Source organism: Manduca sexta, chromosome 27, assembly GCF_014839805.1.
Source record: "Manduca sexta isolate Smith_Timp_Sample1 chromosome 27, JHU_Msex_v1.0, whole genome shotgun sequence".
In the NCBI taxonomy this organism is placed as follows: domain Eukaryota; kingdom Metazoa; phylum Arthropoda; class Insecta; order Lepidoptera; family Sphingidae; genus Manduca; species Manduca sexta.
The window spans coordinates 11,544,720-11,569,707 of NC_051141.1; the positions used below are offsets into that span (position 1 = coordinate 11,544,720).

The window sequence follows — 24,988 nt, forward strand, 5'->3', positions numbered from 1 at the left end:
CAGCGACTTATTAGTTATTACCAAATTTGTAATAACTTTTGGGCCATAAATTTAGTACTGTTGTCCGGTCTATAACTAAGTAAATATTCTATTTAATACTTTGTTAACAATAAATGTAATGAAAATAGTAATAGGGAAGTTAATGAAATAAAGCGTAATAATCAAAATGGTTTTCAATGCTTTTATGGATTATTTATATAACATTTTATGAATGAAATGTAACTTACACGAATAAACATCAAGGTAATAATAATGCATTTTATTTATTTCTACTAGAAATACAAACAATTATTTTTTAAATCCAAAAATTAAACGAGGTTGCAATAAGAGTTGTGTTTGTTTGTTGATGTTTTGGACATGTTTTGAACATCTGAAATCTCGATCCTAATGCTATCTCTTGATCATATATGGGAAACAAAATTTAAATATGACATAATCTAAGCGTTTGTCATCGCGTTACATACCTCTGGTTGCGACGGGTGGTCTATCGTCTATGCTTTTATTCTAGCATTGGCTCTGCCATCATTGTTAGGAAATCTAAAATATCGCATGATTGTTACTGATTGGCAGTTGGTCTCTGTTGGCAGTTGGCACACATGTTTGAGGGACCGGTATATTTCCATATATATTATAATTCTCTTTGGTCCTACGTCTAGCTGTGTTGTTGTTGATTATTGATTTTCTATTAATTTCTGTATGAGCTCATGTGCGGTTTGTAATAAGTGTAGCCTCTCGAAGCCCAGCGAGTTTGATTCTATTACAGTTGGAATTGATTGCGGCAAAGTTCATTTATACAAATAATTTACATAAGTGCAGTGTTTTATATTTTTATACCATGGCTGTGGCGATACGTGGAACTCTGTTATGTATTACAGTCGTGGCACTGTACACATCTTTTGTGCACGCGAACTACAATACTGCTCGAAAATGGCCCACAGTGGTCGTGGCAGTTCTTGTGCGAAACAAAGAACATACATTGCCCTATTTTTTGAGTTGCCTACACAATTTGGATTACCCTAAGGACCGGCTTCATCTTTGGTAATTTTTTTGTTCCTGTAATATCAAATGAATCAGATTGTACATATTTTTGGTTTAATATTCAACTGACATAAAACGAACAGTTTTACTCTAAAATTAATACGATAAGCTTAGTCGCATCTAGGCGAGATTGCGATTAATCCAGTTTCCGAAATATAGGTGGCCATTTTATGGTTTAAAAGTGCAAAATAATATTGTACCCATAAGCACACATCTCAAGAGACTTTTATCTGAAGAGTAGTTGAGGTCTAGGAGAATATTATGCCTAATATGCCGGTGTTTTACTGGTGATCTATTGTTAAAAAATTTGATGAAAATATATAACTGTATTATAAAAACCATGTAAAGAGTTAAGCAAAACCAGATATAATATTTAATTTAAGAAATGCAAGGACGAATAAACTATAATTATGTATTTTATGTATCTAGTTAATATTTGCATTTAAATTTACGTATTTTTAATTTTTTTTATGACACTATATAACTTGCTAAATATAACTATGTAATGAGCATACAATATAGTTAATAATTACTGTGGTGTAGTCTGATGTTAGCTAACAAGGCTCTGTAAAGTGTTAAAAAAATCAATTTTAGTGTATTTAGAGGCATGGCGACTTGGGCGCTGGCAGCGGGTGCAAGTAGGTGCAAGTGTAACGCCTTCTCAAAAAAAAATCACAAAAAATATAAGTCACTGAATAAATCGGCAACAATGGGAACTATTTACCATAGAGGTATTTTTATGGCATAGGTATTTTCAAAAATTGTGCATTTTGAGTTTAGAAGAAAACCTTAATGATAATATATAAATAGATATATAAATAAAATAGCAAATGCCCGTTCAGATAGTCAAACTACATATTAAATAAAATAAATAATACTGAAATCTTTGGTATACAGTAATTAGTAAAACATCTTAATCTTCATTTTGGCAATAAATATATTATAAACCAATGATAAAATTTCATATTTATGATCACATATTACTCATTTTAATATGCATTCTCCAGATGTAAATTTAATTTATTTCAATCTTTAGGTGTTGAGCAGTGAATGTCAGTGCCAGCGAAATAGTCACTCTATACTCAATAGTATCTACAATATTTGAAATATTAATAGATAATAAATGGGTCAAGTTTAATATATTACATAAATAGTTAGGCCATGGAATAAATGTGGATTGTGTATTGCATTTCAAAATTTATTTTCAAGCTTTTAGGATGTAATGTAATTTAAAATTTACTGCTAAGCTAGGTAGTTGGCCTTTTAGAAATTAGAAGCACTCATTCAAATTCATTCAATATTTTTAGGATCCACAGCGACTACAATGAGGACAGGTCAGAAGAAATACTACAGAAATGGGCTTCTAAGTATGCATCTGAGTACCATGGAATAAATTACACCAAGAACAGAACTTCTGAACAATTACACCCCGATGAAGACAACATGTTTCACTGGAGTCCTAGACGTTACTCGCATGTCATAAATCTTAGGGAGAACGCCCTAAATTTTGCAAGAAGGATTTGGGCCGATTATATATTCGTAAGTATAACTTGGGTCGCCCAGGAGGCATTACTGTTAGCCACAGAGCCATGTGGCAGCAATGCTACGGTAGCACTGCTGTCATGTCAATCATAGTTTATAAGGACTTACAGAGCAACATGGCTAACCAGAGACCTCACCGGCACGGTGCCGCCCAGTGGCCCCTTTTTACAATTGTGAGAAGCTTCATAAGGCCCGCGTACCGAAAAACATCCTCGATGTTATGTCAACGGCTATATAAGATTGATCACATACACTGCCGTCCATCTCAGAGGTCGCATAATATTCTTGTGAGACTAAAACACTGAGTACTGCCATAACTGTCCCTCACGATGACCTTATTAGTCGCTTCTTGCAACAGCCAAGTTATACTGTAATTGAATTACCTATCTTCCTCTCCAATTTAAATGACACCTGGTTAACTGTAGACTTGCTGAATTTTTTACAATAATTCGTGTACTATGAAGATGTATATTAGTGCATTTACGATGGTGACGTGACATACGGCTGTAGTAAATTCATCTAAAATCGACAGGGTAACAAAAATCACTGTTACCAAGCAGGGTCTCTCAAGTTGTTGGTTTCATGTTGCGCAAACCTGTGGCTGATTTCAATGCATCCTTAGTGGTATAACAAATGGTTATGGTTATGGCTTTTTAAATTGTTAATAACTCTTTTATCTGGTGTATGGTGTATAGCACTTAGAGAATAACAAAAAATATTGTGAGATTCTTAGCCATTTCAAACATAAGTTTAAAATTAGAATCTATACAATTTATTGTATTTAATGCTTTGTTTGTAATTTTGTGATCATGACGCTATGTACGTCAATTAAAATAAAGATATAGGCAATACAATATTATAATCAATTATAAAATATTTTTTAATAAGTTAAATTAAAAAACGACAGGCCAGTTAATACCAGAAAAAGCTACCCTAAAATGGGCACGCAATTTGATATAATTTACGTGTGCATACCGCAGCCGCCATTCATAACACATTTGAAGAAAATACATACCTTTGGTAATATACACAATTTGGACATATTGCATTGTTCTATGATTTCGTTAAATAAACTTTGTCTAGAGTTGTATATAATCAAAGATATACTTTGCTAAGCTTGTGTAATTTTGCGCACACGCAGTCATTAATTTAATAGACAATTTTAGTGACATGTACATAAAATATTATGTATTCTTTTATTTCAGATGTTAGATGCCGATGTGTTCCTCACAAATACTCAGGCACTCAAAATATTAGTTTCAAAAGAATTGTTTATTGTAGCTCCAATGCTTATATCTGATGGACTTTATTCAAACTTTTGGTTAGCCTAAAACTTGAGTTAATGCATGACCGAGCATGTATTTTATTAAACACAGGTTTATTATTGCGACGTGCTAATGACAATTTAACAGCTTATTCTCCTATCTACAAAATAGTTTTATCTGGGTTATATGTAATCCTTATTTTACTGTAGATATTCGTAATAGGTACTATTCCTCACTTCTGTACTGTATGGAAGCTCACAAAATAAAAAAATATCTGTGCATAACATATTGTATAAAATAATTACCTGTTATGATTTTAGTTATTTCTTTGCAGTCATATTTATTTTCATTTAGCTTGCGACATGTAGAATGTACTAATGTACGTAGATGTTTTTTTTTTGGGTTGAGTTCGTTATTTTTTTGAAAAACAATACAATTATTATATTTTGCGTTATAATGCATAACAAAGCCAATTTAATAGTTAAATTGTCATTCTTGAGCTATGTATATAAGGCAGCAATTGAGGCGCAATATTATTTGAATGAATAAAAATTTAGTCTGCCGGTGCAGGATTACAATCAACATGACGCGCAACATGTAACACGAGAAACAGCGACGCTGAACATATTTGACGTCATTGTGTTTCAATTACTGTGTATTAAATACTGGCTCAATTAACGCTTTGATGTGTCGCGATATGTAAGTTGGGTTTGTTTTTAATTTGATTAAATGTTGTAGGTGTGGGATGACCAAGGACTATTATTATCGACGGACAGATGATTATAAACTAATAGTGGAACATGAGAAAATTGGCTGTTTCGATGTTCCGATGGTACATACCGCTGTGCTTATAAGTTTGAACACAGAAGTCTCAGACGTGTTGACGTATAACGCCGCCAAACTGGGGAATCATATTCCGAAGGATGACATCATCGCTTTTGCTTTATCTGCTAAGAATGTTGGTAAGATAAAACCTACATATATTAAATAATAACTGTCTATTTTTGTGTTATTAGTATTTTTAAATAAGGCTCAGTGTAAGTATAATAAAAGAGTTCCAACCAAAAAAAAAATAATCAACAGACGTACCGCTTCACATCTGCAACGACCACGAATTTGGGTATTCGCTGGTACCTTTATCCGATACCGATTATATTGAAAAAGATCATGAGCAAATGATAAACACCAAACTGCAATCGTTAAGTCGTGGCATACCGTTCCCCCTGGACAATGCCCTCAGCGAATTCGTGAAGTACCCTGAGCCGTGGAAGTTCGAGTGCGATGAAATCTACATGATCAACTTGGACAGGCGTATTGAGAGGCGACAGCTGATGAAACTGAGCTTCAAGGAGCTCGGCATGGATGTCAAACTCTTTAGCGCTGTGGACGGCAGGTACGTAAATTTATCAACTTACACTTGAAACTGGCAAAAACTCCTTATTTTTATGGCGATGTATTACTGGCAAGTTCAATAGATATTAGAAGCTTTTTTATTTTATAACACCAATCCATTTTAAAAAATATCACGTAAAGGAAATTACAAAAAAACTGTACTATAGTGATTAGGCGAACTTCATCAGACTTACTTACAAAAACAAAACCGTTTGCTTGTAAAACAAAACCAATGCATTATTATATCATTTTTTGTGCATGTTATTAATTTTCCAGGAGTTTGGATATAAATAACCTGGAGAAATCTAACATTAAATTGCTGCCCAATTATGAGGACCCATACCACAAGAGGTATGTAGATCATGTTTTTTTCTTATAATATAAATATTATTTATCTCTCGCCTTTATACTTACATATAATCGTATAAAATATTGCAAAAGCTAAACATTGTTACCATGACATTAGGTTTCATAATGTTATATGAAGAATGGCAACATCATGACAAGTTTGTTCCTCGGCGACAGTAGAGTCGTTAGTCGTATGATCTTAATTAATATTTAATAAAATGTTTATAATTTAATTGACAGACCGATGAAAGCTGGTGAAGTGGGTTGCTTCTTGAGCCATTACTACATTTGGAAAGAGGTATTATTTTGAACAAATTACATTTGGCGTGACATGTAACTTGCTCGCTACCGTTATAATAATGAAAACTAAAAGTCGTATAAACGATATACAAGCGACCATTGATACAATGTTCCTGTTGGTCGATATTACATAAGTATAGAAGGATTCCTTATTAACCACGTATACATTGTAGATGAAAAAAAATATATAATTATAGTATCATTGGGCTTCATTTTGCTTTACATCAAGTACATTAAAGCCACTGCCGGTACACGATAAAAAAATTAAAATAAATATTATTCTGTGATAGGTTGTAAACGAAAACGATGGGTTGCAGTAAATTGTCAATGAACGTGGTATCTGTCTTCGCTGTCATTTTGTTCCACCCCTGTACTGCCGTGCTAAGATCAAAAGCGGTATATAAAACAAAAAAATCAAAATACCCATCCAATGAATTTACTTTAATAACGGTGTCTTGTTTAGTACTAGTTAAAAAAACCTTAAAAGAGTTTTTCTATCAGTTTTACATACAAAACTATAAAACTATTTACAAAACTTTGATCATCTCGAAATAACGTTTCCTTGACATACCGCTTTGCGCTTAGCACGGTAGTGTAGTAGCTAGCGGAACGGTTATGTTGGTTTCAACGGTCTTACGGCTCAATGTCGAAATTCGTAGTTCAAATTTAGCATCATTCGGCCGAGCATTGAGTAAAGTGGTAACACTGTATACCAGTGATGAAATTTTTCAAGAGGTGTTACCCTAGCACAAAAATATTGCCTTAGTTAACATAGCGCGGCTAATTAAACAGAAAATAAAAACTAAGACAAATGTAAATAAACCTAAAAGGAAAGCCGGTAGAAATTAGGTTTTATGAACGCTTTGCCACTACTGTATACCCAACACCGCCATACCATACAACATACGCAGCGGCCTTACAACGCATATCCAACTCGAGGCAATGGTCCGAAAGAAGTAATAAGAAAAGTTGTTAAAAAAATACGACCGTAATTGGTATGTTTTACATTTAGTTATTGATGATAACGTTATAAATACAAATTCGGGTGTGGCGCATACGATACGGCCCAGGGGTATTTTCAAACTAGTAGCCCACAGCTCTTCCAGCGCTTCCTTCTAAGTTCCAATTAGTCGTCTTTTAAAGTTAGTTTAGCAGCATTCTCAAAACGTCCCCGGAACATAAGGCACGAGTCGCCGGTCATTCGTCCACCACGCGCTTCCTACGTCTCATATGTCTGCAGGCGAAATCGTTTTGCTCACAATTCCACTCGGTGCTCTCCTGTCGTGTAATCACTCTCACAGATGAAGATCATCACAAATTTCTGCAACCATGCCCACCATATTATGACGAGCGAGCAAGTTATGGCCCTAAATCATTTGAATGAAAAATCTGAATAAATTTATATTTTGATTTTTTTTTAGATAATTTTTAAGAAGTTGAATATGACTTTGATCCTTGAAGATGACGTTCACTTCACGCCGTACTTCCGTCACCGACTCTTGCAGCTCATTGATGAAATGCGCCACTTGGATTGGGATCTTGTGTAATTACTTTTTAATTTTGAACTATAAAGGAAGTTAGGAAACGACATACTATTTACATGTAGTAGTCCCCTTATACTTTGTCTACCTTACAAATGGAACTAAGATTAGAGGGCGTCACTATCAATTCAAGGACTACCCTGAACTGATATTGGCGCCCTCTAATATATACTAATATATTATGATATTACGCTGCAAGGATAGGGTACTTTCCTAATTCCCACTGGGCATGCCAGATTTACTTTAGCCGCCTCCCAAATATATTTGTTTAGTAAAACTTTTGAAATCGGGCTTGGTACAGGGAAGCTTTCTCCTACTCTCCTCTGCGCCGTGAACCGATGGTATAGTTCTAGTGTTGTGTTTTATGTAGTCTGTAAGGTATTTTCTGTAGGCACAAAAATTATTCCTTCCTAATTTAAGAGGACAAAACACAGTCATAGTAATTAAAATGTTACTGTCCGTTTTGCAGTTACATTGGTAGGAAAATCCTTGAGGATAACAAGGAAGCGTACGTGACTGAGCATACCACCAGGCCCCTGTATTCCTACTGGACTCTTGGATATTTCCTGAGCTACCGCGGCGCTGTTAAACTGGTTAACGCTGAGCCTCTTTCCAAAATGTTGCCAGTCGACGAATTTCTGCCCATCATGTTTGACCAGCACCCAAAGTGAGTAAATGATGTAAATAAATCTGTACACTAAGTACCATGGGAATGCAATTTTACGACTACGGACTTTATTATTTTTTGCGTGAGTTACACTCTTTATAAACGCGGCACGTTCTTTCTTCCCAGGAATACAATCCTTTGAAAACTATTCCTCTAGTGCCGATAATATTATCATTAAACAAGCTTTGGTTTTGAGTGAATTTAGACATTTTTTTTATGTATATGTATTTTTGATCTGATTAATATATTATGATAAGTAGTAAGAAGTTAATGTTGACATCCGAGTCATATCGTAGCACGAAGATTTTGTATTTGTGTGTGTATAGTATGTGTGGTATTAATGTGGCATTACTCGCGCAGTGAGACCTGGAAGTCTTTCTTCCCGGAGCGGAACCTGGTGGCGTACTCGGCGGCGCCGCTGCTCATCCACCCGACGCACTACACCGGCCAGGACGGCTACATCAGCGACACGGAGGACTCTCTCGTCGTCGACCTGACCAAGTTGCGGGAACAGTACCACACGGAACTCTGAACCTTAACCGATAGGGCCATTATCCTTTTTATTGCGTTTCTCAGTCGATACGCACACATTGCTATTCTTTTCATAAGATATATAGTTTTTTAAGTTTTCTTTTGAGTTGATATGGCCCTATGGAGTTGAGATGTTAACATTCCGTACATACAAAACGTAGTACGTTTTAATAATATATTTTTGAGAGTTAATATAATATTGACTTGTTAAGTGCGATTGACCTTAAGTCAATTCTAGTCTTATATGCTGGTGTTTCCAGAGGATGCAGCAGTAAGGAAAGTTCATTATATGGACGACACATTAAACTTATCTTGCATAGCTAATATATGGGAATGATGCAGGTATATTATATAACCGAGTTATAATCTATTAGTAGTAGGTATTGGCAGATGTCAAGTACATCGCACATGCATGCGGTTGGAATGCTTGGCTCCACCGCAATTTATTACATAGCGTAACTTAAGTGCCATTGAAAATTATATTTTGCCATATTTTTAGACTCACCTCTATTTCTCATTGTGTTTAGTCTTTTTTTAGCTAACATCAAGTGTTTATTTATGAAACGGGTGACCGGATACCGCTTTTTACTAGGCTACGTATGTTTGATAGGAACTTTGAATACGATTTTTCAACTTTTGATGCGAGTATTGGACCTAAGATTTTACAATTTATTGCAAATAAGGTAGTTTGTAAGTATGTTCTAGTACCAATGTACTTTTTTAACGGTTTTGTGCCATGATATTTCTTAATCCGATATAATCGATTAAACGAACTACCTATGTAATAATGGTGTCTTTTTAATTCCGCCCATGAAACCATAGCGATTTACTATAATGTAACATGGTAACGACGGTTTACAATTAATTTAGTTTGTTTATACAAAAAAATCATAGCTTCGTCCGTGATATTAATGGAGACGAGAGTAATAAAAGAATATCTGTCTGAGGAGATTTATGATATAATGCCTGGAAGGGCAGGTAAAGACATTTCGAGGCGTGAGTGTTGCTTGAAGCTTAAGCGGCACTATAGAGAGATGAGCGCTTGTAACGCTACTAAATGATATGATAGAGGTGTTGTCCGACCGCGTCGAGCCGGCGAGGAGTCTGTGTAGAGCGACGCCTGGCGCTGGAGTCTTGCTGCGAACACCACGCGCAACAGCCGCTGAGGTGTTCGCTAAGTGTGACACTGTTCGCAGAATGCGTGCGGAACCATGCGCTCCACACACATGAGTAATCAATCGCCGAATACATAAAACAACTCTACTTTAATTAGACAATTTATTAATTTAATAAATCTAACTTTGACAAAATTAAACGATTTTAAATACTTATTTATATATTTATTGTCCAATTATATAGATATTTTATTTTTATGTACAAATTGTGAAATTACAATCAAATTTACGTGTAAATTATGAAACTCATAATTTGTTATCCGCCAAGAGTTGGGACATTAGTTCTATGACCGTCCTCGTGGGCCGGCCGGTCATGCCGCGTCTTAAGTAAGGAATATCCCATCCTTTTGAGTATGCCACATTGTAAGTGTCTAGATGAATCCACTTAGTATCGCAGATGAACTGCCGTAAAAACGCAGCACAATTTGGTGAATCTCCGAAATTATGGCGTGCCGTATTAGCCACATCTGCTGTATGGCAGTCTTTTATACGGTCTTCATAAAATTTCCACAGCGGCATCCGCCATATTCTGTCCCCAGTTTGGCAACTTGCCGATTCTAAATAGCAAAATAGCTCGTCCGAGTTGGTGTAGCAGCCGCATGCACCTCCTCCAAGAGTATTCACAAGCTCTTTTGACATGGTGCCTATGTCGAGTATGAATTTGGGCCAGTAATTTCGTGCGTAAACAAGGCTATCCGCAATCAGAAGACGACCCTCTCGCGACGGGAGCCTTATATGAACGGATTTACCGTTGGCATTGCATACTACGTCGCCAAACTTAGGACTATTTCCATTCGGCATCAACTCGCAAAGCGGTAATATGCCTCGTATGTTGACTGGTAGCTTCATCCTTGCCGCAGCTCTAGTTACTGCTAGAACGCAAGCCGCTCCCGCCATATCGCCTTTCATATATCTCAGTTCTTCTGGCGGTTTCAGATCTAAACTGCCGCTGTCAAATGTTACTCCTTTACCGATCAGCACTATTGGTCTTGTGCATTCGTCTGCACCAAAGTAACTTATTTCAACGTAGAGAGGAGGCTGTACGGATGACTTTCCAATGGCAACAAACCCACCCATTTCGTGGTTAGCCGCCCATCCTTGTGTTTTAACTTCCACGTTGATATCCAGTTCACACAGTAATTCTACAGCAATTTTTGCGAATGATGTTGGATTTAATAAATTTGCGGGCATTTCTTGTAAATAACGAGCCAAGTTCTGCGATTCAGCCTTCAGTTTACCTTTATTCCAGCCGTGTACATCGCAGTCGTCGTACAAATAGATAGATGATTTTGGGTAAAACTTTGGTTTGACAGAGCTCTTATATTCTCTGAATTGCCACATCGCTAGGCTTGCGCCCTCGGCGGCCGCTTCGGCGTTGCCAAATGATTCTACATATATACTTTTAGGATGAAACTCCTGCAAGGATTTAGCTCCAATGCCGGCGGCTATTCTTATTGCTTCTCTGCTTTCATCCATTCGTTCGGTACTATTAAAGGTTAGGCATTCCGTTCCAAGACCAACTACAGCTACATATGCGTACAGAGGATCTAAATCAAAAAATATTCTGGACTCTCCGAGTTTAGGTATAGGTGATAACTTTAACACCTTCCAGAGTTTTCCATTACATTGTTTATCGTAATTCTGGGCACTCGCGGTTAGTATGGCAGGATCACCGATGACGTTCTCATTGTAATATATTCCAAGAATTAGCCCTTTGTCCCTAGTATAACAAGCCTTAGGATCGATCACTTTACGTTGAGGTACTGCTGGTATGCAGTCAGTTCGTTGTGTTTTAAACTGGGATATTAAACGAACCCATTGTGGTAGACTTTTGGGAGTAAAACGTGATTCTAACATTATTAATTTAGACTAAAAGAAACTTTGAAAAAATTTTTATGACGGCATAGCCAACTAGTATTACACGATTTATTCTACGAATTTTATTAATAAGTTATTACAAATTACGAACATATAAGCTAATTTATTATCTATGTAATACAATAAGTAAGTAAAAGTAAAATTCACAATATCACACACCATACAAATGCACACGGTCATTCAGATTAACGCACTACATGTCTTTTGAAAAATAGTCAAGATGTCTTCTTCTTTAGCCAATTAGGGGTATAAGTTTTGTACCACTCGGGAATATTTAATAGTAGTGTTTCCTGTACTTGTCGGTAAATGATAAGCACGAGAAAGGGGATAGCAAGTCTCTCATCCTTGAAAAAATAAACCCAAAAGGCTAACAGCAGTAGGCACACGTCTACTGTGTAATCTATAGCTGTTCTTACGTTCATCTTGGCTTTAGCTTCCAGTTCTTGATAATCTATTGGTATCACAATTGTAGCACGTTCCGCTTTTTTAAGAATAATTTGTTGGGTACACTTTTTCGATACATTATTGGCTTTATCAACATTTTGTGATGATATTTTATTTTTCTTTTCCAAATCTGTTTTATCTACGGTGATTTGTCTCTTTAACTTTTGTGGTTTGTTTGTTAAATTATTTGACGTAACTTTATTTTTAGCTACAGTTTTGGCGTCATTTGCTTTATTTGATATTATTTTTTTTGCTACGTTTGGCACATTATCTTCCTTTGTTTTATCAATATCCTCTAATTGCTGCTTTTCTGCAACTTCTTTTAGATCATCTGTGTTTAGGTAAATAGGAATAGTAGACTTCTTATGACATCCATATTCTTTAACAATGTTACCATAATAATCAATTGCCGTCCTGCCTTCTTCACTGATTCTATCATTATTTTTTTCAACTTTATTTTGTACCTTAGGACTTTCATTCACTGATAGTTTTTCTTGTTTCTTAGGGGAATCTTTTTTATTGAGTATTTTTGGGAAAGCAAACGATTTTTGAACAGGCATCTTAGTGATTTTCTTGAAAATCGTGCTTTTTTCTTCTTTTTTAGGTTTTTCTTCGGGTTTACTTAAATCTTTTACTGGTGCATTTGTGTCTTGAGCTGTGTTTTCGTTAGATGGTTTTCTTTTCAGTATTGGTTTTGGAATAAAATTAGGATCAGGAAGTGGTAAAGGTTTAACTGGTTCCCTTTCCGAAATATCTTCTTCATCTTCTTCTAACGTTTTTTTCAGAGGAGAAGGACGAGCGACTTTGTCTCTCGGATTGTAAGTATCTTCTTCATGCGAATATTGATCTCTTCTATCCATATCTCCATTTAAACTACCATCATCTGAATAATCTCCATCAGTAGAAACGGTGCTAGCAGTATAGTCTTCATCAAAGGAGATTTGCTGCCATTTGCCATCTGACATTTCTGAATCGTGGGAATTTTGGCGGGGGTTATAATTCTTATCCTCGATAGAGTCAGTTTGTATAAGAATTTCTGGCGCTTTGTGGGTGCTTTCATTTAGTTTATCAGCAATGTTTAGGTTATGTCGATCGTTGCTTACATTTCGTTGTTCGTAACTAGTATTGTGCGGAATGTCAATTTTTGGCCCTCGTTGTAAAGCTGTGCTTCCATCAGCGTGATTTTGTTCTTCTTTCATAGCGACCGCCTTATAAAATCGTGCCATAGCTCTCTCGTGAAGCAGCTGAGTGGAGCTAACTGCATTTCGAAGAGCCTTAAATGGTACGATGCAGCGTGTACTAAGTTCAGGAGCTGAGAGCGAAATTGGTGGCGGTGAGAGGGAGTCCAAGTCCAATTGAATTGATTCTCTTTTGGAGCGAGTTTCTGGAATAAAAATAATATTCAGTTAGTTATCAACAGAATGAGATTGAATGCATCGTCGCATATTGCAGTTAAAACACCTTTCTTTTGCACACAATACTTATACTTAGTAAATACTTTGTCTGTATTTATCCATTAAATATATAATAGAATATCAATAATTTTACTTATAAAGTGATCTGTATCAAGCCATTGCTCTATATAATACGCCATGTTCTATGAAATTCGCAGTAGCTGAGCAGCGGTCAACAACACGCGTTGTTTTTGTTTCGGGTTTTGTTAGCGCGAGCTGTTCTATTCGACATGTAGCTATGGGGCGCGAGTATTTATAGGCACAATGTGCGTGAACGATTGTTCAGTTGGTTGCCTACCTTGCGCCTCATAGTTTGTTAATATATATTATTGGTTTATTTATCTTCTGCAGACGGGATAGGAATATAAGAGTATTACCATCATTAGTCCTTTGTAGCCTCCATTAAATACGAGTCAAACACTTAAACCAATAATATTATGATTAATAATATTATTATTCTAATGTGTCAAATTGAGATGTTTTTACCGTTGTAACATTTTTTTAAATAAGACTTTCGCGTTGCGTACATTTAATTTTTCATTCGCTGTGGTTTATAATTAATTCTATTGAATAAATTGGTATAGCATAAATGAGGCTTTTAAAGATGACAAAAATAATAGGCTAATACTTTTATTGGCCTATTATTTTTGACATCTTATCTTATCGCTATCTATATAGCGCAAAGTAATTATTTTGTCCAAAACTTAGCTCGTATTGAAACAGATTCTAGTTACACGAACCTTTTAATATAATAATATAATTATTATTTTCAAACCTGTAAGTATTTAATTATTCCGTCATTTTTCTTTTCATTTCTGCCCACATGCTTGCTTTGTTACATGTTATTGAAGTCTAAACTAATAAACTTCCTATTGGACCCTTATTATATCGTTAAACTGCGTAACGTACAAATTAGGAATTATATTAATTAAAAATTAAATAAGTAAGAAAAAAAATCTTACCATTTTTCTCAGCTAATTTCTGGCCTTCCGGGTAGAGCACAAGCATGAACTCGCTGCTGCCGGATTCGCCGGTCGAGGAGCGCCGAGGCTGGCGGGCCGGCGGCGCGTCCTGCGTCGGTCTCGTCGCTGTTTGGGCGCGTTTCCGTCGTGGCGCCGGTGACACATGCGGCTCGTCACCATCTTCTCGTGTCAATGCTTCGTTGATGATACGCGCCTCGACAGCCAAGAATTCCATGTCCACAGCCCGTCCCGGTATTCTCACTGGTGCGGATTCTACGCTTGGCGCGCTCATTCCATAAGGGCTTTCTGCTTTTACACGAAATTTATATTCACTGCCTTCGATTAAATCAAATAAGGTTACGTTTGTCTTGCGACTGGTCGTTGCCTTGAGCCATACATTCCAACCGGTGCGATAGTATTCAACAACGTAGTTACCAATACGGCATCCCCCGTCATCTTCGGGGGGCTCCCAGTCTAACGTGACGGATTTGTCTACCTGTCGGGTAACAGAGACATGACGTGGCGGATCCGGCGGTGCTGTCACAGTTACTAAGAACGCTGCTGTGTCTTCGCCGATGCTGTTTCTTGCGTGTATTTGGTATTCACCACGGTCGCTTCTTCTAGCTAAGTGTATTTTCAGCACAGAAAACTTAGGTGTATTTGATATTTCCACCCTTTCATTCACGATAATTGGCTGCCCATCATGCCTCCATTCTATCGTTGGGTTAGGCTTGCCTACAATCGACGTTTTCAAAAAAATGGTTTCATTAATTTCGTACAACAAGCCATCTTCGTACTGCCGGGGGTATCGTAATTTGGGTGCGGCTTCCAGACAAAGTCTGGCTTTAGTGACGGCATGACCGCTGCGGTTAGTTGCCGTACATTTCACCTCACCTTCATCACTGGAGAGAGTCTGATGGAAGATAAGGACACTAGACGATTCACTGGATGTGATTGCTGTCCTCCTACTACTAAATATTTCATAATCATCTTTAAACCATGCTATAGTAGGTGGTGGTATGCCTGTGAAAGTGACACGAAACTCAGTTTTATCATTTTCTAAAGCTGTGACATCCTCCAAGTGCTGCAAGAACACTGGAGGTTCTTGTGAGGCCTGATCGGAACTGACTGTAAGTACATCGGATAATTCGCTGTAATCGGAGCGGCCCACAGCATTTAATGCAGCCACGCGGAACTGATAGCGGTTGGGTGGGTCCAGGCCTGTGAGGACCAGCTCAGGACGGAGCACGACTGGCGGCGCCGTGCGAATCCAGTCCGGCGAGCCTAGTTTGTTGCATTCCACTTGGTAGCCTAGCAATGGTGCCCCTCCATCATGCGTCGCCGGAGTCCACTTCAATGTTATTGCGTTCGGTTCGTCGTCAGATAATATAGGTATAATTTCCGGCTTGCCTGGCGCCGCAGGACGCCCTGAAATACAAAAAAGATATGAAGTGTATAAGTCCTACGTCATACCGAAAACATAATGCACAGAACTTTAACCTTTTCAAAGTAACCGCGCAGCTACCGTCATGGAGTCATTTGGCATAAAACTCCTTTCAAAATTAGACGCATGATAATCGTTACATGAACTCGGACGGTCTTACGATTTGTTTTGTTGTGCCACGCTTTAGAAATCGCTGCGCTCAATCTTTTTAAAAATAGATATACAGACAGAGGCCTCGTTTAAGCTGAGTGCGTGTACCCACGCCTGTCAGACAGAGTGGTTCCTTGAGACAGATGTGAAACGCAAGGTTTACCTGCGGTTTTCCAGTGCACATTCTTCCTGGGCTTGAGAGCGTTGTGTGAGGCGGAATGGTGGTTGCCCATGGCGGCGGCGGCGCGCGCCGACACACTGAGCGCAGCGCCCGCGCTTCCCCGCCCCGCGTGCCGCGCCCGCGCCCTCCACGACTGCCGCGACGCTCTGGGAATAACTCTGCGCCGGCGCACGCTGCCCGCCCGGATGTGATCTTGATCCGTTTGATCGATAGATTTTCATTAATGACTGGCGTTGGGTTATGACCTTTGGCAATTTGATGAGACATATTTATTTTAATATGTATAGATGACGAATAGGTATATAAATATAGGCTTATCGATCGACACCTAGAGTCCACGGAATTACAATACATATATACGGTCACTGCGACAGTTTGCGTGCGAATTCTCAAAACGTTATTTGGTCTTAACCAACATTCATTATTGTCGAAGTTGCAATTTTATGGATACGCTCAGTCCGAGACTTTCAAAATAAAGCACTGCGGATTTTCATTAGTGCCACGGCATCGGGTGGTTAATAAATCCGAGATGGCGTGTCCTGGATTGGAATAACTTTAGAACGCGATTTTTTATGTTATAACAAAGGACAACGGGTCTTATGATCTATGATAGTGTAAAATCGTAACCCGGCCGTGTTACGTTATCTTCGTGAAATTATCGTGGGATGGTAACCTGCATTGTTTTTTACACGTGTTCGGTGACCGCTCTGCACTTTATGGTAAGTGGAGTAGGGTCATACCGGATACCGGAATGATACCGGAACGCGACACACTTATAAGGGCCACTATGGCGGGTTGAAACACCTTGTGTACGGTGGACGCTACCCGGGCGGATATAAAGTACATAATATATCCTACCAATGCCAATTTCTATTGTCTTACACGCTACGCCGTGCGTTACGTGCTTATTACGCAGTCAAAATAACGTGTACCTAGCTGTGAATAAGGCCTCTGCTGTGTCTGTCTTGCCCTATGGCAACAGGGTTGAAAATTCCGCATCAACTAATCGCTACGGGGAATCGAACTCCGAACTTTATACTTACCCAAGAACTAGTGCTTAGTGGTGATGGCGAAACCAAGACAACATTAATGAAATTGTGTACTTTATGTGAGGGCAGTCTAACCCTCTCTTTTTTTTTGTTTTGTTTTCGCGGTGAAAGTGTCTTATGACTACCGCCCAGCCTTCGTGGGGGGCGACTGAGCGGTTATGTTGGGGTCACCGTGCCTTACGACCCGGCGTTGCGCCGCCCGGATTTGATGTCGACCTTCAGGCGACCGCCGGGCCGAGTAGGGACTAGTAGGTTAGGGTAACCTATATAGAACGCACGGCATACCAACTAAAACTCCGCGGTGTTCCTCTTCGGCGTATTAGGGATGACTGCGGGCTTCCTCTGACGGAAATATCTAAGTCTATATCCACAGCCGCCCCTGCGCGGTGCCGCCTAGTGCGGCCCGTCTCCTGTGGGTGGGGGGGAGTCTCAGTAGCCCCCGCGCACCGAAGGACGCCCTCGGCGTCTACGGCAGCATGAGGCCAACTGCACACTGCCGTCCATCCCGGGGATCAACCGAAAATTGTGCAAATACGCACAAAAATGCACTAGGGCGGACAGCCCCCTGCTGCCCGCCGACGACCCCAATCAGTCTAACCCTCTCTAGAGCTACTTATTATTCTCGCTCTATATCAGGAGTCAGGTTCAATACAGCAGGTATTAGGTACCATCCATCGGCAATAGATTTACATGTTGTAATTACTAGAATATTTTTTTCCAAGAGTCTTGCAAATAAGATTATTATCAACATAGCCGTACCTAAAAGACAGGCCGCCAGATAATTATTTTAAACCATGGGAATTTATGTTTTATTTGCATAACATAGGTTAGTTTATTTAATTATACTTGTAGTAAAAATATGACGTCGAATTTAATATATTTGTAGCGCATTTTATGTACACTTAAACAAAATTTTTATTTTTCACTCTATGTGTACTTTAATTATGCCAAATTACACTCCGATAAAAAGTGTCGATAGCCTAGTTGGGTGTGAAACGAACTGCCAAGACGAATGTCCGCAGGTTCAAATCGCAAGGGCACAAACCTCTGACTTTTCTAAAATCATGTGTGTATTCGTTGTAAATTATCGTTCGCTTTAAAGGTGAAGGAAAACATCGTGAGGAAACCTGCACATCTGAGAAGTTCTCTATAGGAATTTTGAGGGTGTGTGAAGTCTATCAAACCGCGCTAGGCCAGCGTGGTGGACTAAGGCCTAATCCCTCTCAGTAGTAGAGGAGACCCGTGCCCAGCAGTGGGACAGTATATAATCAGTGCCGTAGCTAGACTTGAATTTAAGGTAGGGCAGCCGTGGTTACAGCTAGGGCGGAAGTAATTATGTTACTAGATCTGATCTGAACAATCGATTTTTTTCTTTCTTGCCTTGTCAACATGAATGAGCCAGGTTAATACTTACGTAATTGTTAGGGTAATATACAGATTGTAAGAAAAATCCCTTAAATCTCGAAAGGAGGTTCTTCCATCCATCAATACGAATAACTCTTATTATGGGACCAAATCGTGAAATAAAAAACCCGCTACTCCATATATTTTGATTGAGTAGTTATGTATAATTTAGTTGATTACCTATTAAGGTAGGGCATTGCCCCACAATGCCCTCCCCTAGCTACGGCCCTGTATATAATATAGGGCTGATATTATTTTTTATATCATACTCTCCTCCGTGGTAGCAAATAACAATGTACTTAATAGATATGTATCTTAATTGTATTCAAATACGTGAAAATATATGAACATTAAAAACAATCTACATGCTTTACCTATTATGATAATATTGTAAAGAATGGGAGCTGCTGACAAAAGGAGATTGATAACATCACAGATAGGCAATATTATACTTACTGCCTGTAGGTAGGTAAACTACTTACGTATTAACCGGCAATTTTTTTTTAAACACGATAAGCAATCACATTTTTTTATTGCTGGTAACATTGGTGCTAAGATGTGTTATGTTATTCCAAATCCCCAAATATGGCAGAATAACGGCGGAAATTTGGATTAAATGTCTGATTTTATTAGCTTCAAAATTGGCGTGCAATTCGGAGCGGTAGATCCGTTAGATCATCTTGTTATAAATCGTTTTGTAAAAGGCCTGTGGGATTGATCGTACAAGATCATACGCCATAATAGGCAGATTTTTTTTCTTAATTTAAAAAAATAAACAACATTTAAGTATATCTTTGTGCTAAAAAAATCTGATAATTTAATTTACAAAATATAGATAATGTAGCGTCATCTGACGTTTAATTAAGAAACCATTTTCTTAGCAAGCATTCTTGAGCAGTATAAAAATAAGACTCATGTTCTGTAGTTTGCTTCAGTGAGTTTATTCTCGTACTTTTTTACAAGCTTTCTTCAAACGCGTGTAGATGGCGCTTAAAGTAAGCTTTGCTTACTTGGCTATCTACCCACATACTTGTATTGCAAGGATTATATAGATTATAGCGTATACTATGTTGTACTTATGTCAGGGTAATTATTTGCTAATAATGTATGTAGGTACTTTGTATAATAAACAAGTGTTAATTTAGTGGGCACAAGTAATATATTATGTAAAATCAGTTGTAAGAAATTCTGTTTCACATATTCTTTGAACCATTCCGCAGTTTGTTTTTGGCCCAATTACAATAAAATAACCATTTAAAAGCATCATTAAAATCGGTATTCAGGGACTTTATTTTGCTTCAACTGAAGGCACGTAGTACATACACCGATGTTAAATCGAACTCCCACGCATAATCGCAGTGCTCAGAACCATACCTACTCGAAATGTTTGTACACTCAGAATATTTTAGGAAATGATTACTTTAGTATCGCGTTATTTCGAGTACAGAAATTTTATCCGTTTTGATGAATCTGTTGAAGCAAGTTTAATGTGATCGATGTTGAAAGGAGATATTTTTTTGTGGCAGTTACGTTAAAATATTTGAGCACCACGTTATAGCATTATCCTTTAGGAAATGATATCATCATATAATTTATTACCTATAAAAAAATCTCCATTATAAGATTATAATATAAAGGATGTTATAGCGACACCTATTATCGTAATTTTCAATTGAACTTAAAGACAATTGAATAGCCCTTATTCAATTTCCTGTTGTGCGTAAATAAGAAAGTAAAATATTGCTGTTAAATAACTAAGTATGTACTATTTTCTTAAGTTGTACAAAAATGTAATTATATTTATTTTTTATATAAATAAAAGTACACAAGTAACACTTTGGTTGCTAAAATATATGTAGGTCCACGAGCAGTATCGAATTTGGATACAATTTAACTCCAATTTTTACGTTGGAATTTTGTACGAACTATTTTAAATTATGAATAGACTTGTCCTAGAAATATTGAGTTATATTCAAACAATATACCTACTATAACATTATTAATTAAAAAACCGAACAAGTGCGAGTTGGGCTTGCGCACCGAGGACACCGTACAAACTACATAATATGTATGGTATTGAGTAAGTATATAAGTTCAAACTTGGCTTACTTAACTTTGCCGTTCGATCCTCTCGCCCATTGTTTGTCTAAATAAATACACTTTTTTGTTATTAAAGTACATTTTACGGTTTTCAGTTATTCCTTTTACGTATGCTGTTAGCTGGCTGACAGTTATTGCTTCTTCGTAAATTTCATATTTCTAGGTTAAGAAGATCTAAGTATACATTTTGATTTCTTTTTGAAATCGCAAAATGTACAACAATAACGGTCATATCTTTTAATCGCGTTGACTATAAGTTTATTTGTTCACAGTTGAAATAAATAGACTTTACCTAGACCCGAGTGTGTGACATTAATTTTATCGTAATATTTCCACACGTTCCTAAGAAAAAGGATCTTGATACACAGAAAGACGGGCTCCTATACATATTTACTTGATATACGCAACCCTAAAAAAATTGTGAAGACGTTCGGATGTGCGTCAGCAGTAAACAGAAAAACCGATTAACAGATTTGGATGGCATTTGGCACATATTATGTACGTTACTTTTTCCCAGAAAAGAACACAGTGATTATTTTTATAACGGGTAATTATACAGGCAAAGTCGCGAGCAATATTTAGTCTATCATAAGCTTAGAAACAAATTACTTATTGAGGCGATTGAATAATATCGATAGAATTCGTGCAATGGTCTTAAACAAAAGTATTCGAAAGGCTTGGCACATGCATTGTTTTTCTGTACGTCACGTAAAGTTTTGAAATGAGTAATTAGTTTTGATTAGGTCGGTACTGTTCGGCGAGTGATGTAGTATACTAATATAATTACGTAGGTTAATTTTAGACTATTCTGTGTCTATGAAATTTATAAAAAGGAAAGTCATTTTGTTATAAGGTAGTGTGACCCAAGAAAGCCCGGTTCCTAACAAGGCTTATTATCCGTGTTTTTGTTTTTTTTTTATTTCATCACAAAATGTAATATGCCTTCTTGGTTCTTTTACTATTAAATTTTATGTTATATAGTACTTTGTAGTTATTTCATCAAAGGCTTCTTTGGATTTTTTCATGAAACGATTTTATAAAGTTTTTAAATTTAGGTGGGATTTGAACCTACCGTTACGCTATATTAACTTACTGGATTTTTTATGTTTTTGAAATATTCATAACCCAGACCAATATAGAACAACACGTCGTTTAAAGCGTAGTGATTGCACTCGATGCGGAATAATCTTTGTATCACGACTATTTTTCCATATATTATCACCATAAAATTATTAGTAAACCAAACCATTAGTTTACTGTGTGCTATCTGTCTCTATTGTGTCTGAGTGTTGTGTCTAGAGGCCGTCTGGTGAGGGACCACCGCTATGTGTGGACAGTGCTAGTGGTATAATATTTGATCCCGGATAGCGACCGCCGTACACAAGATGACCGCGCCATAGTGGTCCATGTAAGAGTGTTGCGTTCCGGGAACAGAATAGGTATATCCGGTTTACAACTCGTTGGCATAATTGAATATGCAACTCCGAAAAGGGCACATGTCTGAACATGTAATAAGTTTAGGAAATTGAAAAAACTTATTATTTTCTAAAGTGGTTTAAAAAAAAGAAACTTATTTTTGGTTGACAATTTGGATTCAATTACCAATAAAAAAATTACAAAAGCTTTGTCGTTTTTTTGTTATTATATATAAATTACTAGATATTTTATATTTATGAGATTTGCCTTTTTCGAAATTGTATATTCAATTGTTTCGACTGACGAGGGTAAATTGACACTCTATCTGGAATCTACTCCATTAGATGCAGATTGATCACCTTTTATGCCTGTACAAAAAAATCTTAATTGTACAATCAGTGTTGTACCTCAGTTAGTAAAGGTGGTCAGGCCACCCTCTTTTCGGCTGTGTGTTCCATCCCATGACGTAGCTGGAGCCGAGCCTACCGTCATATTAGACACAAAATCCAGACTCCTGGGTGATTTTGGGCAGAAAAACCTAATATCACTTTGTCCGATAAGCGGTGGCGTACCTGCCGCGCATACAATACAAAATACAAATACTGCACCGAGGCAGTTAGAGAGAAAGAGCAGACAAAGTTACGTATGATAGTGATTATAATAATATCAGCCCTGTATTATATACTGTTCCACTGTTGGACACGGGCCTTCTCTAATACTGAGAGGGATTAGGTCTTAGTGCCTTAGTGATTGGTAAGTCCTAATTCCACGTTGCTTCAAAAACGTAACTAAGCTTCTTGTAACATATGATGCACAATCTCGAGCTTGAAAGACTGGTCTTCGTACAAAAACTGATTAAAAGTTTTAGATGATGACTTCCATTGAGTAATTTAACGTAATTAAAATGAAACATATCATTTCTCATAATTACTTTCTAACAACTTTATTTATGATTCAATATTTACCCAAAATCACTGCAAAATAAACTTAATTTTTCCTTTCCTGTAATATGCTTTCACAATTAAGATGCGTTTTGGCTAAGTCCATTTAAAATCGGATTAAGTGGCTTTTACTGTAATAATATTTGAATATACATACTTGTGTCAGAAAAAAGATTCCAAATATGTAAATGTATTCTCAGTTCGCCTCGTTTATTTTCGTCCGTCATAACTCATGCAATATCGAGTATAAATATTTTTAAGTATTATTATAACTACTTGTTATATTATACCTACTGATTCCACTTCAATGTGGGATCGGTGCAACACATTTATCAAGCATTTTGCAGAAAGAATTTGGCATACTTTTTATCGTTGGCTGTCTCACGATACCTCCTTTGATTCTCGAGGGTCTACTCCCGAGCATCATATTAAAACACACACCAACCGATGCCATTCCTGGATATCGAATCTAGAATGTCGCAGTTACAGCGGTTCAGAACAAAACGAACTGATGAAAGTAGAGAACTTGGACTTTAGAATTAAGAAACTACTTAATCATCAGTTTTGGACCTAATTTTGATTTTTAAAACAGCCTCTGGATTTTAGCATAAACAGTCATGTTCAAATAAGGTATCATAAGTTTTTGAGATATAGCTATTTTTCGTAATGCTATTCACTATTGTGCTGTGTTTACAATTTGTACAATTAAAATCCCAGATTTTTAAATGTATACGTTTAGTTTGCGTTTCTGCTTGTTTCAGTTGTCCAGATTCTGATGAACCGGACTTTGATCCTGACGATCACTTCTTGCTAAAATTACGCATTAAAACTCAAAAAAAAACTGTATGCCTTCAAAATTCTCGTTGATATCTGCTCAGCTCTTTTAACTTCAACGTAGATTAAAGATTAGCGTCTTATAATGTTTATCTACGTCCACACGTTATTAACAACGTAAATAATACGCAGCACGCTAATTTCGTTCTCTTTTTTCGGAATATTTTTACCAATACTTTCAGTATATCTAAATAAATCTGCCCATCTATCTTGTAAAACTGCGGGGTTAAAAGTCAAATTAGCTACAAGTTCAACAACACAATATAAGAGTTGTAGTGGGGGTTGGCAAAACATTTAATGGTCTGTATTATAACTGTAATGTTATCCTCAGCTGTTATTATCGATGAGTGACAATCGCAGCTGTCTTATGACGAAAATAACTCCACGCTGGGAGTTTATACAAAAGTATCCGTTCTGCTTAAACATCCATTCGTACACTTACTACACAGGTTCATACATATTTGATACATATTTTTATATTATGTTAACGTGCTATTTTACGATTGCACAACAGCTCCGTTTATTTGGAACGTGGTAGTTACTGGCGCTAAACTAAAACATACGACTATTAATAGACTTCGCCAACGGCAATAAATATCTCATGAAGATTCCCTCTACATTTTTTCAAACTTAGGATTGTATTCCAGCGTGCTTAAAATGTATTCGAGGTAGGAGTACGCTTTTAAGCAGAGAGCGGCAACAGCCGACCTACATCTCCCTGGATCAACGCCAAAGCATAAATACCTAGAGAGACCACCACTCGTCGTCAAGGTGACTTTGTACACGAGCCAACGCAATAATGTCTGACAGAATCGTTTACACTATTTTAAGCGCTGATGGCAGAACATAGCTTTCAATTTTGAATGCCTGGTGCCTATGTACAGTGACTGACATGGGTTCTGTGTTGTACAAAGCGACGCGCTTTCTAGCGA

General features: G+C 37.2%; 3 protein-coding genes across 4 annotated transcripts; 1 reads left to right on the top strand and 2 right to left on the bottom strand.

Annotated features, from left to right (window-relative positions):
• Positions 1-534: 534 nt before the first annotated feature.
• Positions 535-9,412, top strand: LOC115451083 (glycosyltransferase 25 family member). 2 transcript variants are annotated; one of them, XM_030179282.2, is made up of 10 exons: positions 535-611; positions 2,346-2,577; positions 3,786-3,901; positions 4,584-4,807; positions 4,929-5,238; positions 5,514-5,588; positions 5,826-5,883; positions 7,307-7,428; positions 7,896-8,093; positions 8,454-9,412. In XM_030179282.2, the coding sequence occupies exons 1-10, from the start codon at positions 550-552 to the stop codon at positions 8,623-8,625; spliced, it is 1,569 nt and encodes a 522-aa protein (XP_030035142.2). In that variant the 5' UTR covers positions 535-549; the 3' UTR covers positions 8,626-9,412. The 2 variants fall into 2 exon arrangements, with proteins under 2 accessions (XP_030035142.2, XP_030035141.1); XM_030179281.2 differs by having other exon boundaries at positions 566-1,038.
• Positions 9,413-9,949: 537 nt separating this feature from the next.
• LOC115451088 (cytosol aminopeptidase-like) lies at positions 9,950-11,787 on the bottom strand. The gene has a single exon (XM_030179288.2). It carries the CDS (start codon positions 11,654-11,656, stop codon positions 10,046-10,048), a length of 1,611 nt encoding a protein of 536 aa, XP_030035148.1. The 5' UTR covers positions 11,657-11,787; the 3' UTR covers positions 9,950-10,045.
• Positions 11,704-16,450, bottom strand: LOC115451087. The gene is made up of 3 exons (XM_030179287.2): positions 16,295-16,450; positions 14,538-15,965; positions 11,704-13,505 (listed from the first exon to the last, which is right to left on the bottom strand). The coding sequence occupies exons 1-3, from the start codon at positions 16,362-16,364 to the stop codon at positions 11,893-11,895; spliced, it is 3,111 nt and encodes a 1,036-aa protein (XP_030035147.1). The 5' UTR covers positions 16,365-16,450; the 3' UTR covers positions 11,704-11,892.
• Between the last annotated feature and the right edge of the window lie 8,538 nt (positions 16,451-24,988).